The 22,041-nt window shown below is 41.7% G+C and overlaps 1 protein-coding gene across 3 annotated transcripts in view; it reads left to right on the top strand.

Moving 5' to 3' along the window:
• The window catches only part of samd12 (sterile alpha motif domain containing 12), a 135,060-nt gene that overhangs the window by 92,856 nt on the left and 20,163 nt on the right, over positions 1–22,041 (top strand). Inside the window, exon 5 of one of the 3 annotated variants that reach the window (XR_008567114.1) lies at positions 6,234–11,360. Coding sequence is in view for 2 of the 3 variants with exons in the window: in XM_054763036.1 (XP_054619011.1) it covers positions 6,234–6,265 (32 nt within the window). In the remaining variant the exon portion in view is untranslated. Of the gene's footprint in view, positions 1–6,233; positions 12,295–22,041 lie in introns of those variants that run through there. The other 2 variants (XM_054763036.1, XM_054763037.1) reach the window with 2 other exon arrangements.

The following is a 22,041-nucleotide window of genomic DNA, read 5'->3' as shown; positions in this document are numbered from 1 at the left end:
TTTAATTTGTTTGTCATGATATTTCGACTAAAAAAAAAACATCTTTTTTCTCCAATATTTCAACTTTATGCTGCTTAAGTGATGTTATTTTTCCTCATAATATTATGTTATTCTTGTAAATGTATGACTTTTTCTCACTAGATTACATTTTTCTCTTAATATTTGACTATTGCTTTTTTAATGACTGCTTTCCTGGGGTTCTGTCTTTTTAGTATTAAATAATATTTGGAGAATGTTCCGCAGGCCAATAAAAAAAAAGGTTACAAATGGTCCCCGGGCCGCACTTTGGACACCCCTGTCATAGGTGATGGTGCAAACCTCCTCAGTTTAGAGAGCACCTCTCGAGTTGTGTAGAAACAAATTAGTTTTTTTTGATGGGTACTTTTTGGGGTGGCTTGGTGACGAAAACAAGATTTTAAGAATATCACAACTCAAGAAAGTGACAAGTGAGAGCACAAGAATTTGATTTGAACAAAATATATAAATATATGTTTCGGGACTCTTGGGAACGCAATAGCGGATGGCATACTCAAGCTAAATAAATTTTTAAGCAGAGCTATTTTTAAGCAGGAGTGTAAATGTGGTAATCCTCAGAGCTCGAGCTGCAAAGAGCCAACAAGACAGAAGCCACATTGGGGAATACAGCGGTGTTGTTGTCTTTCCATCTTTCCCCTTCCCCGCTCTCACTCTATCATCCCATCCCTTCCACGGTTTCGCTCTCTTTTAGGACACACACCCTCCTCATCTTGCTTCTCCATCTTTTTTTTCCCCCTCATCCCATTTTCCATTTCTTTCATTTTTCCTTTCATATGGTAAATGCTTCCGTTTCGGTTTCCCAGTATATTGCTTATCCCTGAGCCCTCTTTAGAGACTCCATTGACTCTGTTGTGATAAACAATAACAGACCTTTAAAAGGAAGCCTGGAGGGAGAACATGTTAGCGGCACACAACAGAAGGTCATTCTGGTGCATGCAAACAAAAGTAATACTTCTTAACTTTTTGTAGTTTTACCGCCAGATGTATTTCTTACTTGATCCTTTTCGGGAGAATGATGTAGCGACCCTAAAGAAGGCTCCTCGAATAAGCCATATATGCAGTATACACTGAAGTGCTATCGGGGGAGACTGACTATTGGATTAGATATCCAAGCTCAAAGTTCTTCAAACTGGACTTCCTGACAAGGCAACACAGTTTTTCCTGGAGATTGGTTTTCAGTTTTATTTTAATAAATAAATGAATAATTCTCAGACAACGGTTTTTTGGACTGATGAAATTTTGAGGCTCATCTTGGTACTTTTAGGCAAATTCCAGCCTGGCCTTCCTATTCTTGTTGCTAATGAGTGGTTTGCATCTTCTGGTGGAGCCATCGTACTTTTGTCCATGAAGTCTTCTATGAACTGTATATACTGTAGCACAGGTGGGAGAACGTAGGTGTTTTGCAAGTCTCGAGACTTTCATCCTAAGTCTCAAGTAAAGTTGTGCGAGTCCAAGCAAAGTCTCAAGTCAAGACAAGACGGGTTGAGTCGTGTTTGAAGTCATAGGCTTGAAATTTGAGTCCTTACAAGTCATTAGCACTGTCACATTGATTGTATACTTTGATTGGGGACACATTTTACTCAACGCACTCATTGAAAATCCCAAGTCATCAGACTAAAGTCAGAGTTAAGTCCAGAGTCCAGAGTAACTGATGTCAAAGTCCAAGTCGAGTTGCAAGTCTTTGATGATAGCCACAGTCATCAAAATTGGGACTGGGGTCTGACTCGAGTCCACACCTCTGGCAGATAGTGATACCTTCACCACTGCTCTCTGCAGGTTGGTTCATGGTCTTTCTTTACAGCTCTCAATGTTTCTTTCATCAACGGAACCTTGGTTAGCGTCATGAATCCGATCCAGAAGGTCCAACTCTAACTGAAACATACTTGAACCAAATACATTTTTCCTATAGAAATTATGTACAGTAAATCCAATTAATCCATTCCAGAACGCCATAAATGTGAACACAAAACATGTTTTCACAGTTTTACGATTATAGTTTTACAGTACATGCAGAAAACAATTGAAAATGCATATAAACACATATAAATGACGACCGAAAGGGATAAATGAACATTTAAGGTTACTTTTACCTTCATTGAAGACATGATTATGGTCAAAGACACTAAGTGGCAGCGATATCAACATGGGAATCTCTGGCCACCTCACGATTGGATGCGATGACGATTCAGAGGCCTGCGATGCGATGATAAAAAGATCATCGATGCCAATCGATGCATTTTTTTTGTGATCAATAGCTTGTCAATTTTTTCATGCATCATTTTTTTTCTATATATCATTTATTTTTACTAACTGCGTACTACTAAAACAAAGCATATTTGTAATGATCCACAATTAAAATAAACATGGAACAGATGAATTTACTTCCGTTATCTTTCAATAATTGGAAGGTTACACCTACCAACATATTTCCCATTGCACAGAACCCGCAGGAAAAGTAAAGCGCACCAGTAGCAGCATGTAGGCCACTAGGAAACAAGTCTTTTTAGTGCTCAGCAACCACACCGTGTTGGGAGGTGGATGTAAACACCTCAAGGTAAAGTTTGTTGGACCCTTCAAAGAGTATCTTCCATGATGGATAGACAGAATCAGAGCAACTGTAGCTGTGCTGACATTTCCATGCTTTCTGCACACTGAGTTGTGCTTTTGTTTTGCATGATTAGTTTGAATACAAACAGGAGTGTGTGTGTGAGAGAGGCAGAGCGTAAAAGACGTAAAGACAGGAGAGAAGCATAGCGGGATCTCTGACTATTGGCAATTCACATTCATCATTTGTGTGCGTGTGTTCGAGAGAGAGAAAAGCCAAACACGCACAAGAATGCCGTTATATAAGTGTAAATTATTAATACTATGCTCTCTTCATATGGCATACAGGCGGTCCTGGTGTTGTCTCGTGCTTACGACACTCTACCATAACTTATTAATACCTTTAAAAAAAAAAAAAAAAAAAAGAAAGAAAAAGAGAGCTAGTTACGTACAAGTGGTGGAAAAGTTTCCCTTCATTAGGTCTCCCAAGTGTGAGGCAGACTCTTCTGATGGAAAGTGAAAGTGAAAAGTGAAGTGAAATTAGACTGCTGTGTGGAGAAACGGAAAAATCAACAAGTTGTCCAAGTTGCTCAAACGCCATGGCCATCATCAAGAAGAAAGATGGCATCCTTGAACATGTGAAAGGATCCCCCAATGGGTCCTCCCCTTCCAGTGTGCAAGACAACCACAGGGATGAAAGTGATTAGTTGGTTTTTTTTATGACTCTCATTTATTTTTTGTATTTAATCATTGATTTGCTGTATTTTATACGCCCTTCATGTGTTCTGTGTACAATGTCATTGACTTAGGAGTTAATTTAAGTATAATTTAGGTATAAGTTCCGACTTACACTAAAACTCATCTTACATTGCAAAACTCGACCAAGGACCTCCATAGCGTGCTAAGCTGGACCTGTAATGGACTAGCTTAACAATAAGACCACATAAACAAGTACATATGTAAATCTCCCTCATATTAAATTATCTCGCATCTGCATGAACCCACGATTTACTTTTAATAATAATAATAACAATGGATTAGACTTTTATATGGTGCTTTTCAAGGCACCCGAAGTTCTTCACAGTGAAGTGAACACATTCATTCACTCCTCCGTCACACACTGGTGGTGGTAATCTACATCTGTAGCCACAGCTGCCGTGGTGTAGTCTGATGGAAACGTGGCTGCCAAACATTCGATCACGTTCATACAGCAGTGTATTTTGTAGAAGTCTGTCAGTGAAGTGTTTATGTTGGGTTTTGTTCCATCTGGTTTCGTGGATAATAGTTATGTTAAAACACAGTAACATACTGTACGACAACCTAGCGATTCACCCTTTTGCTTAATAACAGCTAAAGGATGATCGTGCTCCTCTTTTTACAGTTCTACATAACAAAGGTTGTGAAAATGTCAGAGGTTATTATTTCACGTTGTTTTACAGCAGCAATAATCTCTCATCAGCGATCATTTGATATGTGGCGACAGGCATCCTTTTTATTACGATGCAGAGCGGGTGTAAGGAAGGGATGTGCGATGGATTTGTGCGTGCATGTGTGTGCATTAGCAACCCGAGACACATCACAATGCTGACATTGACAGGAAATATAGAGATTGTCATGGAGGATCACCTCGGGGCTTGTTCTTCATTTACCACCACCGCAGAGTGATGTGTGTATTATGTGTCAGTGTCAATGCAACTACACACGAAGTTAGTATTCCGATCAGACGACCTCGTGTTTGTACAACGGTGTGAACGTGGCCTGTCCACCCTACAGGTGACAAAGTAAACATTCCTTGCAATTCCGACTCAGACCAGGAAGTCAGTTCTGTGAGTATCTCCTGTGTTCAGTGCCCCAAGAGCCCCAAGTTGAGAGCTATTGTTTTCACCTGTTTGTTTGCTAGTAAGTAGGATTATGCTAAAACGACACTTTGTGGACACGTGCACAAGAACCCATTCAATTTTGGAGCGAATAGAGCACTCATAAACCCCACTGAGACAATGGGAGAACATGCCAATTCCGTTCCTGAGATTTTGTTGAGAATTGAGAATTGTTGCACTGACGGGAGCGAATCGCTGAGTGAGAACGATGTAATACACACGCCGTAATACAAACCGCGTGACACACCAAATCACAGAAGACGAAAGAACGAGAGGAGCGAGTCATTGTGGAGCATGAGACGACAAAATATGAGGAGAATGTCGACTGGGGTGAGTCGCGTACGTCGAAATATTCAGCTGTTATGTTGGTTCTTCTGGTCACGTGACGAGGTGGCGGTGAGTCTGTGACGCCATTGTTTTCGTGTTGCCTTTGTATACACGGCAACGGCAAGCCGGCGTTCTCAGGTTTTCCCACTCTGGAAGCCGTTTTCAGAAAACGCAGTCTCTGGTCACCCTGAAATGATAAAACGCTTTGCCGTTTGGACCCCGAAAAAGTGTCCGCGTCATGTGGCTGTGAGGGTGACCCGCTAAACACCGTGCTGCCTGTACATATTAAAATGCAGTCGTTACGTTTTTTTCATGCAGATCTGCAAGCTAAATTGAGTTTCAACAGCAACAATGAACACACTGAGTGACACAACTCACCACTGTGCCTGAAAAGGAGCAGGAAGAAGCAGAGCTTATTCAGTCTTTCCTCTACTTCATAGATAGGTTCAGTTTATTTCAAACCTGCTTCACGAGATTGCGTTGAAATACATCACACGTTTGCACCTGCGCAATTCACCGTGTCCGAAAAGGAGCAGGAAGAAGCCGAGCTTATTTCATCCTACACCTGCTTTGTGTCTCAGCTGTTACTGATAATTCGTCACTCAATTAATATGTTGAAAACCTGACGACTCCATTTTGTAGCGGAGAGAGGAATAAAGAATGCGTAGCAGGAGATGAATAACTTATGTGATGAAGGAAAAAGGAAGAAACTCAAGAGAAAAGTGCAATTTTTTGTATTATTATTATGTATTATATGATCATATTGTCAGTGTTTTGTGCTGTGGTTAGCTGCATACACCACTCGCAGACGCTTTGCGTTGTTGTGATGTTTGTGTCAGCTTTTCAACTCTTATTTTGTATCCTTGCGCTGATGCTGCAGCACAAGCTGACTGTGATTAGCGATGGGCTGCAATGCACGTACAGTATGTGCCTTGTCAGAGCAAGCTGTGACTGAGCTTTTAATGATGTCACTTATCGCTGTCTGCTTCATCCGTCCGACTCAGGACGGGATGTGTTCCAAATGCAAAAACAAGGAGGCTGTCTTTGTGTTTTCGCGGACACGCTGCTGCTCCTCACTGCGGCGCCTGAATCCACAAAGATGCCCGCTGCATTGATTTACTCTGTGCTATTTTATAATTGTGTCCCCTTGCTTTTTATTCACTGTATTCCGTCTTTCATCCCGTTTCTCTTATCTCTCCGCTCTCCTCTGGTTTTCTAATTCCATCCACTTGCTCCATTTTTATGCCTCAATGTGCCCATGCTTGTTATCTCCAGCTTCGTTTTTTGCTTTTGATCTCCAATTTCCTTTCTCATCTACGTCACTTTTCTCAGTTTCGCTTTCTCCTTTGCTGTTGCTGTGATAGTTGGCACCATTTTTTTTTTTTACGTGTTTTTCCCACCATTTTTTTTTTCAACACTCTAATCCTGTTTCATTTTTCCTCCGCACAGGATCCCTGGAGTGCGCCCCATCTTCACCGTAACCTGACGGAACACTCACAGGAGCACGCAAAATGACCATCACCTTGGCAACCAGACCACCTGTATGTGACCCCCGCCCCCACACCCAGACCTCCTCCTGGACCTAATACAGCTCCCATCCGTGGGAAGATGGAGAACAATCTCACACATTCTTCCCAGCCGCTCCTGAAAGCCACCCCGCAAGTCCTGACCTGCTGTTTCCTCGCAGCATTCTGGAATCTGACCAATAGTTTCCATTCCACGCATCAAATATCAACTCATGATTGACCTTTTCGGCAAAATCACTCACTAAAAAAGCAGATTTTTCAACCCTTTCTGCAAGGCAATGAGGTCCCGGCTGCGCGTCCTTAACAAGACACAGACATGTTGTCTCCCTCATGATAATATGGTACTTGGCTGGCTATTACTTATCCAAAAGGCTCTTTCCCTCTTACAGTAACACCTTAAATCCACTTCTCAAAACTGTCACTCAAACTTCACTGTTGCGCTTGAAGGTTTATGTTCCCCCACGGGAAGGCTGGCCCTTAATCCAACTTAGGGCTTTTGTCAAGTGGGAAGTCAATTACTGTTCATAAATCCTTCATTCTTCCTCTAATTGTATCCCCTTTACCGCAAACGGGTGACATATTTTACACAACTACAGTATGTCCGTGTGTTATGTTGTCTCTCTGTCTGTGCAAAGTTGCTTCAGACAGTGTTCGACGCCACCATCGTCAAAATACTGTCAGGGTGCAGTGTCGTTACGGACGTTAGCTTACAAAACAACCGCATTTTTGGAGTCTGAAAATGCAAACGGTTGATCAGAGTGGAGGTTTTTGAAAACAACAAATGGGGGACAATGGGTTCTTATAATAATACAGTGGCACTTTGGCTAGCGTCGTTAATCTGTGCCAGAAGGTCCGACTCAAGCCGAAAATTTGAAAGAGGTTTCCCCGTAAGGAATAACACAAATCCAAGTAATCGGTTCTGAACACCCAAATATGTTAACACAGAACACTTTTTTCTAGTCTTACAATTATGGTTTTACATGCATAAAGTCATTCTAAGTGCATATAAATGTGAAATGAAAGGGATAAATGAACATTTAAGGTGACTCTTACCTTCATGGAAGACATGATTGTTGACAAAGACGGCGTTGATCGACACAGGTACCACCTTTTGCTTTGTTTCGTGAATTCAGTAGTGTTTCATGAGAAAAGCAGAGACTTGTGGCATAACTACGTTAGCTAGCAAAGAACCACAGCGTCAAACGTTGATGATGTCATAGACGAGTGACGGAGCTGTGGGACAATGACTTCCGGGTGCTGTTTCCATGCTAACACGATGCTAACAAGGACATTTTGTGATAAAAGTAGGTTACAAACGCAGTCGGCGTCCCGCAGTGTATTAATAACCGTGTTGTACGCTACCTGGGAAATGTGTTTTTTGACGTAAACCAAAAAATACGCTAACTGAGGTTCCACTGTAATATGAAACGTACATTTAACGCACCTCGTGCTGCGGGGGCAGCGATTTACTCAACTACGGTAAAGTAGTAATGATGTGGGATTAAAATATGACAGTATTGTTACATGTACACATCTGTACGCAGCGTGCTTGTGTGTTGTTTCTTTCCAAACGACAGGGAAATGACTGTTTTCATTCATTTGTGCAGATAACTGACGTTCCAACGGTTTCTACAAAGCCATGTCGTGGAATCCGACCCTTAAAAAGGGAAACAATCACAGCCAAGCAGCACAGTAGGTATACAGTGGATCCCCGCACAGTCACGATGCAGCATTCGACTCCCTGTGAATTTGTCAAAACATTTTTTTTTATATTTCTGTATTCCCCTGAGAATAGGCCGTTTTTCCCCACAGAAAACACATCACATTCACTCTAAGTTGGTTTATAAATATGTGATAATACTGGTATGTACACCATAACGGTACGGTATCCTTGCGGTTTGTTGCGTACCTCGGTATTAAGGTCGCTTTTCGGTTCATTTTCAGTGCAGTATTCTCTATTGAATAAGGTTTTCAAGTTAAAATATAGTCCGAAATGTATCCCTCGCCGCTTTGTGACGTCACTATATTACGGTTTTTCAAAATAAATAAATTAACAAATTATCCCTGTTTTGTGGTTGACTAGAACCTATTATTAGTAGAAAAAAATGCATGTTTAAACACATTTTACATATTTTTGACCTAACTTAAGCATTTTCAAGCGTAAAAATGAACAAAAATATCAATACAAGGCATTCAAGAGTCATAAAAATACTGTCTCCTGGACTGTAGCCACCTCTTCACCTTCCTGACAGGGAGAATATTGAAGGAAAAAAGCAATATGCATGGAAAATAAAGCCATCAGCACTTTTGCGAGTTTTGGTCCAAGTCAGATCTTATCCCCGATTTAGATCTAAATTAGCTACTAAGCAGTGAGGTGCGGTCAGGGGAGGCAGGTGCCAGATGATGGAAATTTAAAAACCAAATAACAACATAAAATAGATATTTTAACACTTTTTTTTGTGGACATTTCAGGGGAAGCTGAGCTTCCCTTGCAGTTCAGAGATGCAGTATCCTACACTGGCCGCTAGGTGTCAGTAATGTTACATTGATGACACCATAGCCACCAGGAAGTGCGCTGTTCGGAAGCAAAAAAACAAGGAACTCTCCCAGTGCTAACATGCGAGTCCATGGTATGTCTAATATGTCTTATGTTCTGTTATTATGTCTGCTATATTGGGTAATACGAGTGTTAGGTGACTATAGGGGTGTTATTTCATGTCCAGCGGGTTCTATTAATGTTATAAACCATATTTAGAAGGCCGTAAACGGGTTTTCTATGCTCTACTTATGAAAATATTCCATTTATAAATAAAGAATAGTACTTTGCGGAAAATCAGTTATCCCGGTCGGGTCTGGGACCAATTAACCGCAATAAACGAGGGATTAATGAAGATGTATTTGTTACACCCCTAGTCTTTATGCGTCACTGATCATGTTTTTTCATGAAACGCTGAAATCTCGCACTTTGTTCGCTGATCCGTGAATGCGCCGTAGTCGCTGTGAGGCTCGCCAGCCCGCGACCGCGACTCATCTGTTCGTCGGTCATCATCATCGGTCATTAGCGGTGAGTATCTCTTTATTTTATACTTTAAAATGCATTTAATGTGTCTGAGGAATATTTAGGGCTTAAACCTTGAGGCATTTAGCTTGTTTGTTTCCATCACTAGTGAACAATGGCAATTGAAGAGAGAGGATTCTGGAGCTGACCCTAAACTAGTCATTACAACACTTTTATGGTAAATTTTCTTATGAAATCAGAGAAAAACATCAACATGAAGCTAGTCGGACAGTTTGGACGGGTAGGAGTGAGGCGTTTGTGAAAATTGACATTTTTATGGAATGTAACGCGCGGAAAGCGGGGATCTACTGTATTCGAGATACGAAAGCAACATGAAGGATACGAAACAGACGTGAAACATGAGAAGGAAATATCCCTTGGTGTCACCAAAACCCCTGTCCAAGTAGGTAAACACATCCGGCACCCCCGAGGTGTGACTGAAACCAAACCGACTTGAAATTCTCTGCCGTTAATGTGGAGAGCAAAAGAAGAGACATCAGAGACAGCCTTTTTATTTCCTGACAGGTCTCTGTACGGCTTTGCTGCAGATGTTGTTTTGTCCGCTTCTCTCTCAAACCATTTTAGGTGAGCTTACATGGAAAGAAGCGAAACAAGCTGTCATTGAAATGTCTTCTACTGTTGTCATATTTATACGAAGAGAAACTGTGTTGTCTACTGTACGTGATGGCCGCTCACTGTTATATAACGATGTATCTTTACTAACCCTAAAAGCACACGTGTCTTGTCCTGAAAGCAAACAGCTGTGTGTGACTGTTCATACATTACATGTAGCAAACAACCTCTAAACAGCTTCCACAAATATCGATGTACTGGAATGATGTTTATAAAAAGCTGAAGTCCAATCCTGTTCAAGGGTGACTTCTTTCCTTTCTGGGACCGGAGCTGCCGATCACAAAAGAATGGTTGGAAAGGGGAAGAAGGGAGGGAGGCTTCACATGAGAGCCATTTCATTTTAATGGAATTCCATTTGTTTACACGTCCTTGTGTGTCCGCTCATTCGTTTTCGGGATGTAGCAGCTGTAGACTAATGCAGGAAAGACCTGCTCGCTGATCGAATAGTATTGATCAGGTCTCCGGGACGTACAGTCGGTCCTGCGGGATTACAAAAGCCTCAAGGTGTGTGTCACTGTGTCCACATTGCAGTGGATAGAGTTGTTTAGGCTGAAACGCAAGTGGCTATTTCACGGTCGGTCAGAGATGTCATGTCAGTTTCTATCAATGCAGCACGACGGAAATGGTAAATGGACTTTCTCTTGTATAGCGCAGTTCTACCTTCAAGGTGCTCAAAGAACTGTGACGTGGTTAGCATATTTACCTACGGGAGCAAGGATACTTTACGGCAGTGGTTTCCAAAGCTTTTCACAGTCTCGTTTGACCTGAAGCCACGGATCCTCCACTCCTAAAAAAAAACAAAAAAAAAAACACAATAAGCACACAAAAACATCTTTACCCTGGATTATTCCTCACCTGTTCATTCTACAGTGGTGTGAAAAAGTATTGCGGGGTCTTTTGTGACCCTTTGGATGAGTCATCGCTGCGCTATTGGGGTCATTTTGACCGGCCGGGCACTACTGGGAAGGTTCACCACAGTTCCATTTTCTGGCCATTTGTGGATAATGGCTCTCACTGTGGTTCGCTGGAGTCCCAAAGCTTTATAACCTTTTCGTGACTGATAGATCTTAAGTTATGTTTTAACGGGGCACACAGTCGGGGGGATTTTTCGATTGCGCTTGGATTTTTTTTCTCCCTTAATGATAAAAACGCAGGAGTCATATGTACTGTGTATACGTATTCTTATGTATTTTTCTTCTGTATATGTATTCTTTGTCGTGTATGCTTTTACAAGGAAACAACAGGAGGGAAACTTTCCACCATGGATTTGGCTGCGATTTTCCATCAGCTTTGTGATCTGGAAACTGTGCCAAGATGTCCGAGATTCCGTGCAGACCCGCCTCCCAGCACCTGATAGAGGTTTGGCACGTACACGGGGTTGGTAATAGTGCGGTATTACACAAGGGAGGAAGACCACACTCAACCTTGCACAACACGACTGCATGGAAACGTTCACTCATGCGGGCAAACGCGTACCGAATACACAAGTGCACGGTGACAGAATGCACAGACACTGAGGCAGCGAAAGGTCAAGCATGAATGAACATTGAAGCAAACACAATCTAAAGGGAAAAGTAAATCTGGGTTTTATTTGTTGACATCGTGTTTTATCTCCGGTCTTAAAGGTTTGCATACAAAGTCCACCCGCTTCCATTTACTATGTTTACATATCCTAAAGATAAACACAACACAACACAATACAAATAATTGGGATTCATGGTAAAACACAGCAACTGGAAAAACACATCCATTATCCAGTCAAAGGGCCATTCCGCTGAATCTGTGCCATTTTCGTGTTGTAACTCTTTCAGAATAAACTTACATTTCTTTTTTATCAACTCTAAATCTGATAATACACATTTGAACAACTTAAGATATGTGTTGGCCCATTTCAGGCAACTATTTAATTTTTGTATATACCGACTAAGCCAAGTTGACTCATTTAAGTAGCAGGATTGAAAGTAACGAGTAAAAAGAAGGAATAATAACAATAACAACAACAACAATAGTAGTATAGTATAATAGTAACAATAATAATGATAAATAATAATAAAAACATTCACACATTTACCGATTTCTTATTTTTTTTGTATGTTTGTCACAGGTAAATGTTTCAGGTCATCAAACTAATTTAAATATTAGTCAATGACAACACAACTGAACACAAAATGCAGTTTTTAAATGGAACTTTTTATTATTAAGGGAGAAAAAAAAGGGAACGCACCCTTGTTAAAACATAACTTAACTGAGATTAATTGAGATCTATCTGTGTGGAAAAGGTTATAAAGCCATTTCTAAAGCTTTGGGACTCCAGTGAACCACAGTGAGAGCCATTATCCACAAACAGGGTGAACATGGAACAGTGGTGAACCCCAGAGCACAGCTAGGACTCATCCAAGAGGTCACAAAAGACCCCACAACAACATCCAAAGAACTGCAGGCCTCACTTGCCTCAGTTAAGGTCAGTGTTCATGACTCCACCATAAGAAAGACACTGGGCAAAAACGGCCTACACAGCAGAGTTCCAAGACCAAAACCACTGCTGAACAAAAAGAACATTAAGGCTCGACTCAATTTTGCCAGAAAACATCTTGATGACCCCAAAGACCTTTGGGAAAATACTCTGTGGTCTGACGAGACAAAAGATTAACTTTTTGGAAGCTGTGTGTCCCATTACACCTGGCGTAAAAGTAACGTCGCAGTTCAGAAACAGAACATCATACCAACAGTAAAATATGGTGGTGGTAGTGTGATGGTCTGGGGCGGTTTTGCTGCTTTGAGACCTGGACGACTTGCTGTGATAAATGAAACCATAAATTCTGCTGTCTACCAAAAAATCCTGAAGGAGAATGTCCGGCCATCAGTTGGTGACCTCAAGCTGAAACCAGCTTGGGTTGAGTGGGCCAAAATTCCTCCACAGCGCTGGAAGAGACTCATTGCAAGTTATCACAAACGCCTGATTGCAGTTGTTGCTGCTAAGGGTGGCCCAACCAGTTATTAGGTTTACTTTTTCACACAGGGCCATTTTTTTTCTCCCTTAATAATAAAAAGTTTCCTTTAAAAACTGCATTTTGTGTTCATTTGTGTTGTCATTGAATGATATTTAAATTAGTTTGATAATATGAAACATTGAAGTGTGACAAACGTGCAAAAAAAATAAATAAATCAGGAAGGGGGCAACACTTTTTCACACCACAGTATAAATATTACAGTTCATTTGATAGTGCTGTGGGCGCAAATGGCACCGATTCTGTAGAATGGCCCAAATTAAGCCATGAACAGTAGAATAATAATTATTCATAATACTGCCATTGTATAATAAATAATAATAAAATACCAAATACGAACATGAACAAATGTTGCATGGGAGTTTAATAACCCGGGTAGTTAAAATGAATCCGAGTTTGTTTTTTTTTTGTTTTTAATCAAGACTGCGCATACATGAGGTCAATAAAACCCAGACTCGTCCTGACATTACAGAAAATAAATCTAATCAAAGGCGCAGTATTGTAACGCATTTCTAAAGCTCTTGTTAGTTCATTTGGGCGCTTTTGTGAAGACACAAAAAAGGCAGGTAGACTTGTGTATCAGGACAAAATGTCAGCATCTGCATTTAATCACTGCCGCTTTTATTACTTTTATAGAACACAAACACCGGAATGACCCACATATTTGTCAACCCAAGCACATGACACATGCAAGTACAATTCTCTCTATCAAATACTTCAAAAAAAAAACAACCCAATAACATCAAATTATTTCAGGCTCTTTTTGGGAGGTGGCCTTTAGTTGTCATTACTCCGTAATCACAGCAAGCAATCCTCAGTGGACTTGGCGGAAAAGTGGGAACGTCTGGTCCTCTTTTGCAGTCAGTCCACCTTAAAAGTGTGCGTGGGAGAATGTTGTCACAAGCCTCGGGGCTAACAAAGACTCCCGGGATCTAATCTCTTTTGATGAGCTGTACTATTTATGCTTAGACGCAAATACACTATTTATGGACAAAGCTAGTGGGACGCCATTGCCATGTAAATATGGAGTTGGTTTACCCTTTACAGCAGGGGTGTCCAAACTTTTTCCAGCGAGAGCCCCATACTGAAAATTGAAGAGGTGCAAGGGGCCACTTTGATACGCTAAGAAGTTACAAGTATTTCAAGAAAAAACTGCATCTGAGCGTTGTGATATACTGTAGGTGAAAAAGCGTATTATCAATTTGAACTTCTTTATCTTTTCCCCATATTTTATGGGTTTTTGTTTTTAATTTTACGACCATTTCAATTTTCTTCTTAAATAATCTTAGTACATTTTCTTTTCTTAATATTATGACTTCAGTTTTACACCATATTGTAACTTTTTTTTAGGGATTTAATTTTATTCTTGTAAAATTCATTAGAATATTTTATATTTTTACTTTATTCTCATAATATTACAGCTGTTTTTTTTTTTATTCCGGCTGTTTATTTATCATCTTTTTTTCTTCTTTAGCTTTTCTTCTTGTAAATGTCCAAATATTTTTGACTTTATTCTCGTAACATTATAACTTTTTCCGCAACCTAATTTTTTCCAAAATTATAACTTTGTTGTTTTGTTTGTCATAATATTGTGTCTTTAAAAAACATCCTTTTCTTTAATATTTAAACGTTATCTTATCAAAATGATCTTATTTTTTCCTCAGAATTTTAAGACGTTTTTCTTGTAAAATTACAACCTTTTCTCGTAGGATTGCAAATTTCTTCTGTTAATATTTGGGCTTTATTCTTGTAAAATGATTTTTTCAATATTTCTGTTGGGTTTTTTCGTGTTAAATTGGGTTTTTAGAATGCGCCGTGGGTCAATAAAAACACAGCCGGGGGCCACACTTTGAACACACCTGCTTTACGACCGTCACGGCTTCCAGGCTTGTGTGAATTCTTGCTCTAAGATGTAGAGTTCTCTGTATTTTAGTTCATCTCACCGGAATGGGGTTGAGATAAATGCTTTTCGGCTCTGTTCCGTAAAAAGAGCCGGCCCCCAAATGGCTTCTCAAATTTTTTTGTTACTTAACGGAAAAACAGACCCAAAAAAAAGCCAGTTCACTTCAAAGAGCCGGCTCAAAGACCCACGACCAAGCAGTGCTATCGAGGTCCATCCATCCATTCATCTTCTTCCGCTTATCAGAGGTCGGGTTGCGGGGGAACCAGCCTAAGCAGGGAAGCCCAGACTTTCTCCGCAGCTACTTCGTCCACTATCGAGTTCCTCCAGACCAAACTCATCCAACCATGCCAATAAAATGTAGATTTTCCAAACTTCAATATTAGCAAAAGGCCACATTCCATCCCATTCACTTTCACCACCATTAATCCCAAAAGGAAAGCAATCTCGTGTCATGTCAACAAATACTGCACATTCAGGCTTGTTCTGAAGAGGACTGTACTGCAGTCGAGGATGTGTGTGTGTGTGTGTGTGTGTGTGTGTGTGTGTGAGCGTTGGTGGGGGGTAACAGGCGTGAGGGATGAAGAGAAAGAGAGATATGACAGAAAATCGCTAGCACTCAAGTCCCTGTGGAGACCTGCAACACACCCTTTCAGCACTCTTTCCCATGTTTTTTTTTGTCCTCGCATGCATATGTGAAATTTCCCTCCTCTCTTTTTATCCTTTGCCCTTCATTTTTCCTCTCTGAGTTCGGATGCTCTAATTTTATCCATCATTCATTCCCAGTGCACGGCTTGCTCAGTCTTACATCACATCAATCAGTTTTACTCTGTTGTGGCAACAACAATGACGTCTACAGTACATCCTAATATATTTTACTGTATTTCTTGATGGTTGTTTATGCATTTGTACTACGGTGGTCGACAGGGCAGCAAAGTCCAGTTTATTAAGATGAAATCCACCATGAATGGAAAACTAACAAAAGCCTCTACCAGAGGTGACTACAGGTGTTATCAGTCAAAGGTACAGAGATTTGGAACAATATCCAAGCGTGTGAACGCTGTTCCAGGCCAAGCTTGGCCCTTTAAGAAGAACTGCATTGTGGGAAGTTGAGTGTCCATCCCTTCCCTCTCTCGTCTGTCTGTTGTTTTCTGCGTCCTGATTGGCTGTAGACCATTATCAATCAATCTCCTTTGTGCCGTCCTGCCATGTCGCCTGTGTCATCGCTAGCTTGTTTGCTTGCTAGCTCGTAAATGAGTCTTCGGTTCGTCTGCGGCAATATGTTTTAACAAGGATACAAAAATGCTACAGTACAGCGGAACGGCGCCAGGACGAAAAGGCACGGTCACGGGAGTGAAACATGCGCGAGTGACTTAATCATTTCTCGTGTTGATCATTAAGGTTGATCATTAAAATTCAAACGACGGTTTGAACTTTTTTGAGAGTGTTTAAACAAGAGAGAAATGTGAGAAAACGTTACTGAGAAAAGTGTATAAAGTGTATGGTGAGGGGTTTTACAGCCTTAAAACATATATAATCAGTTACTTTGCGGATTTCACTTATTGCGAGCTATTTTGGGAAGCCGTCCCCCGCGATAAACAAGGGAACACTGAACATCGTTATTAGGTTTTATTGTAAAACGATATTTAGAAGGTCATAAACAGGTTTCCTGTGCTTTAACTACGAAAATATTAAAGTTTTTAACATTGAATACTACATAGCGGAAATGAATTAATCGCGGTTGAGTCTGGAGCCAATGAAACCGCTATAAACGAGCGACGACTGTACTTTGAAAATGTATAGTAAAATTTTGCCTTAACGTACAACATACAACATGGCACCCATCTTGTCATGTTATTGGTACATTGTGTGAGTCAAACTGTGTTCTCAACATATTTTATATCACAAAATGTCCCTGTTAGCAGTGTGTTAGCATGGAAAACGGAACCGGAAGTCATTGCCTCCCAGCTCCGTCACCAATCTATGATATCAGCAGCAGTTGACTCTGTAGTTCCTTTCAGTTACGCCACAAGTCTCCGCTTTTCTCACGGAAATGCTATCTAACCAGACAGTCGTTATGTTGTGTTTGGGCAATAATGGAGTTGTTGACAACACTGCGACATGGCAACCTGTACGGAACAACGTCGGAACGACGGAACAACTTAAGCGAGCACTTTTTCGTAATGATAACACGATGGACCGGGATCCGATGATTTGTTCGACGTGGACTGGTTCGCGACGTAAGCGGGACCGACTGTGTAAGTGGTATCAGTGTGATGCGTCCGACACTGTTGGGCAAAACTGTGCATTATCATGGTTGGAAAGGCAGGCATTATTGATACGGCTCTTATTGGGTTAGTTTGTGCTCCTCTAACGTCATGTAACGCCGTCCTTCGTCCGACATGATGCACTTATGTCAAACTCAAAGGGGTATGAATTAAACATTCGAGCAAGCGGAAGTAAAGGTCAGAACATATGCTTTCCTTTATGGTCGGAACATCAAGGGGGCAAGAAGGCACCCACTTTGGTTTTTCGTCTCACAGTTGATGATGTATTCAGCCTCCCTCCGTGCACCTCATATCGCCTCTTGTTTGATTCCACGGTATGTTTTTTTTTTTTTGCTTCTTTTTTTGTTCTGTTTTATCAGACTTTTATCCTTCGGTTATTGATCTCTTTGCCTTTTGTCCTCCTTCCCGTCTTTCATCTATATCCCTCTGCGTTTGCGTCTCCCTTTTATCCCGCTTCTCACTGATCCCGTCAATATGACTGTTATGAAAACCCTTCTTCCGAGGCGGTTGACATTGCTTATTTTGGCAAGGAGGATCAGCTCAAATCTCGCTCGGCTTTGCGTGTCAGTGTCTCTGTGTGTATCATTATCTCGACACGTGTCAGCGTCTGAGACTGGAGACGTCAGTGCGCCCCCTTGTTCTTTTATATATAGATATATACAACACAGTTACGCTATCGTCATAGAACTTTACATGCAAGTCAGTGGACATCAGGAGAGTTTCTCCTCCGACCGGAGAAGTTAAGCCCTTTTATCAACCGTCTTTGCTGCGTGTTGATTCTGCGTAGATGGAGCTGACATCCACCCGGCTGTGAACTCGGCGTTCCTCACTCTCTGCCAACTGGCTGCAGTATGTGCTCGTCTTCCAGAGATACTTTTCAAGGGGGGGTGGCGTAATCTTGCCAGCTTTGCCACAGCTGCAGAGGATAATGCTCATCCATCCCTTTCTATGGCTTTCTGGGGCAGCCTCTTGAACTTTCAACGGAAAGAAGACTGAAGGTCGCCAATGGGTTGTTGTGCAGTCATATCTCTGTATGGTGCATGGATCCCTGTTATAATACTGGAGGTAGGCATTCTGGGAATGGTAACGGTCTGTGTCCAACATATTTAACAAAGTGAAGTCAATTTAGACAGTCTGAAATGAAGTAGGAAGAAACAGAGCTTATAAAATGGAGTCCTGTGAACTTTGTCTGGCAAACATGACAGGATCAGGAATCCGAGCAATCCAGCTTATCAACAGTGTGTTGCTGCACCTGCTAAAATAGATTGGTAGGATTAGCGTTATCTGCGCAATTCATAACCGTGCCTGCGCTGGGAGAAAATCTGCACATCCGACAGTCTGAGGGAGCACTGTAGTCTTTGTAGTACGTTACCTAAGCGGTTGATGAATTTTGTGCTCAGGGAGGCTTCATCAATCAGTTAAAGGCTCCGTCCCACCGCACCGCGTCACGATTCCATTTGAAAAACAATGGCGTATGCATTTTTGGGGCTTTGTTATCCGTTTTTCGGCTGGTTTACAGATGTTCACAGATGGCACTAGCCTTTCCACACTGTTCAAAATGTGTCATGTTCACAAAATGTCCAACATTGGATAGCAATTGGCAGTTCCTGTCATGGCAGGGTTTTTTTTTTCCACCTTTACTTGGGCGGAAACATACCAGTTTTTAGATTTTATGGCTTCTGGGCAGGCGGACTGCTCTTCCGCCTCCAGCCATGAAACTCACCGTAAATACCATAACATTTTGACAACAATAAGATACAAAATGTGTGACATTTATTGTTCAGGATAAAGATTGTATTCTTGACCATGTAAAACAGGGGTGTCCAAACTGCGGCTATTTGCTATTTGCTTATTCAAATAAAGTCATAATATAAAGAGATAAAAATAAACGACATCGATAAATGTAAGTTCTCTTTTTTATGACTGATTCATTGAATTCTTGTACATTTGGTGCTTTATCGCTGTATTTCACGTCTTTTGTATGTTCTGTGTGCAGTTTGAGTGACTTAGTTAATTCAGGTTCAGTTGAGGTATTGATTCAACATCAAATCTCAACTTACATCACAGTCTAGGAATGGAACTTGTGCGTAACCCAAGCAGACGTTATATTTAGATGTTACTCACGCTGCCCTAACCGCCGTCCAAAAATTGGAATCTTCTGCTGTATGACACCATCCATTCATTTTTTTATACCACTTGTACTCATTTTGGCGGTGGGGTATGCTGGAGCCTATCATAGTTGACTTTGGGTACACCCTGGACTGGTCGCCAGCCAATCGCAGGGCACCGTATGACAGCGTCTGATGTGAATATTTTGACAAATGCAGACAGAATGAGTGGGGCACGGTGGTGTAAGAGCGCCAATGGAATTTCCACCATTCTGCTGGGAAATGTCACCCATTCAGTCACACAGTTAAACACCCAAACTTCTATTAAACATCAAGGCTATTATTACCACAATGTTTATGTGTCAAGCAATTATCCTTTTAAAGGGAACACTGATCATAAATCTTTTCCCTTTTAAAGCAATGTGAAGGACTGGGAATGAGATTGTAGGAAATGGGTTTTGGGTTTCAAAGCATGAGAATGCATGCGCTCTGGATTCTCCACGGGTAGGAAAGGAGAGAAAATAAATCTCCCCCTCAGCTTCCCCGCATGTTCATTGCAGATGGAACAGACCGGAGCCCCTTGTGGGGAAGCAAAACCTGGAGGCTTGAGGCCAGCAGGCGCCAGCAACAATGGAGTGGTGCTGTGAGCATGCTTGTTAAAAGGCCTTTGGTCCGAGGCTAATGACGTCCACTGTATGTTTCCTCTCTCCTCTGCCCTCTCTCCTTCCACAGCTGCATCTCGCTGTCTATCTCCTGTATTTTCACTTTCACTCCCCCTCCAGCATTCCTTCTGCTCCTGCTTTTTACCACCATCTGCCTCTCCTCCTCATCCCTCTGTTTGGGTTAGTTCTACTGAGGTGGAGGGGGGGAGGCTCTGTCACACTTGCCTTCTAATGAGCAGTTTCTCTGCATGCCGCCAGTTCTAAAAGAGCCAAAATAGCAGAAACATTTCACTCTGCCGGGCCTTGATCTGTCAGATCTGTGAGTGACTGCTTTTATGGCTTTAATCTGGATTGATCCCATGTTGGAAAAAAATGACAGAACAGCAGAAATGATGTAACACGCTGCCTTTGGTGAGAAATTGGTTAATCTTGTTTTATGTTGCTCACAGAACTGGGACAGTGAAACGTGGCCGTGCTGGTTTCCCCAGGGTTTAAAGTACATGCTTTTTGATGGCCTCCTCACTTTCAACCGCAGAGGATAAAGTCGATATTCATTTGGAAGCATTTCATTCCCCATTGCCCTCAACCCACATGGACAGTGTTTGATGTTAGGCTATTTCTAATGTCCCGGCAAATGATTAACACTTATGTCCTAAATCGCTCCCCTTTCTAGAATGAATACCTGGAAAACACATGACTGAGAAAGACAAATAATCCCATCTGAATTTGACCTTAGCTACCTTTCACATCTTGCATCAGAAATGATTCTATCCAGCCTCCCTATGGAGGAAACTCATTCGGCTGCTTGGATCTGCGATCTCGGTGAATCGTGACTTTTGCCTTCTAGCTCAGCTCTCTCTTCACCACGGTGGTCGGTACAGCGATCACGTTACTGTCGATCTCAACCTCCAGCCTTCCCTTACTCGTGAACAAGACCCCGAGACACACAATCCTCCATCTTGGGGAAAACCTTACTCCCCACCCAAAAGTTGCAGTCCACCATTTTCCGACTGAGAGCCACGGACTCAGACTTGGATGTGATGAGTCTCATGCCAGAAGCTTCACCCTCACCTGGGAACTGCCACACTGAACGCTGAAGGTTACGGCTTGAGGAGGCCATCAGGACCGCATTATCCGCAAATAGCAGAGATGAGATCCTAAGGCCTTCCCCAAACTGAACACCCTCATTGCCTTGGCTGTGCATAGAAAATCTGTCTATAAAAATTATGAGCAGGACTAATGGCAAAGAACAGACAAACGGACAGATATCGGATCATAACGGTATTGCTTTTTCTGCAGATATCGGTGCACGAGTATGAACTCGAACCGCACCATCCTCCACAGAGCCACAAGCTCAGTATGTCTGCAGTCTGCAATTATTTCCAAGTTTCGCCTTCGGATTCCAATTCCTTTGGAATGAGAGTCGAGAGCGCTAGGTGTCAAGCTAAAACCCCAAACTGTCGACTCGACACCCAGTGAGGCTCTTAGGGTTACGTTTTCTTCTTTGGGCGTAATGTGGCTTCACCTAAATACAGTAGTAATAATCAAGCATGCACCGATCGACCTGCGCCGATTTCCTTAATTTTGGGGTATCGGCGATCGGCCGACCCAACGATCTTATCTGCAAATGTCTGAAAGTCAGCCGCTGTTCCCTTTTTGCTCGGCTAGCAACTGAGCCAAAGCTAGCCAGTCAGCGGGCCGCTTTTAGCAATGAAAAGGGCAAAGCTACTGTAAACGAGGATGTTGTGGAAGTTCAATGTAAATAAAAGTACAGTTATTCATGTACACAAAACCTCTCTCAGTCAAGACACACTTCCCAACACACAACACACTTCCGGCCTTCAAAATAAGAGCACTGTACGCAACATCCTGTTTATTTGTGGTAACAAAGTAAGGATGTCATAAAATAGTTTACACTACTACAAGGAAAATAATGGAGTTCATGGCATTGGACGACTAGCCATTTCCTGTCACTGTGCACTTCACTTTTGGTAAGAGGCTGAAATCAGGTCTCCAGTGGAGCCTGTTATGCAGGTTTTGTTTGTTTTTAAAATGTGAAAAATTAAAGACTAAG

The sequence above is a fragment of the Dunckerocampus dactyliophorus genome, chromosome 20, assembly GCF_027744805.1.
Source record: "Dunckerocampus dactyliophorus isolate RoL2022-P2 chromosome 20, RoL_Ddac_1.1, whole genome shotgun sequence".
In the NCBI taxonomy this organism is placed as follows: Eukaryota; Metazoa; Chordata; class Actinopteri; order Syngnathiformes; family Syngnathidae; genus Dunckerocampus; species Dunckerocampus dactyliophorus.
The sequence above is the reverse complement of the archived record's forward strand: the minus strand, read 5'-3'. Positions and strand labels throughout refer to the sequence as shown.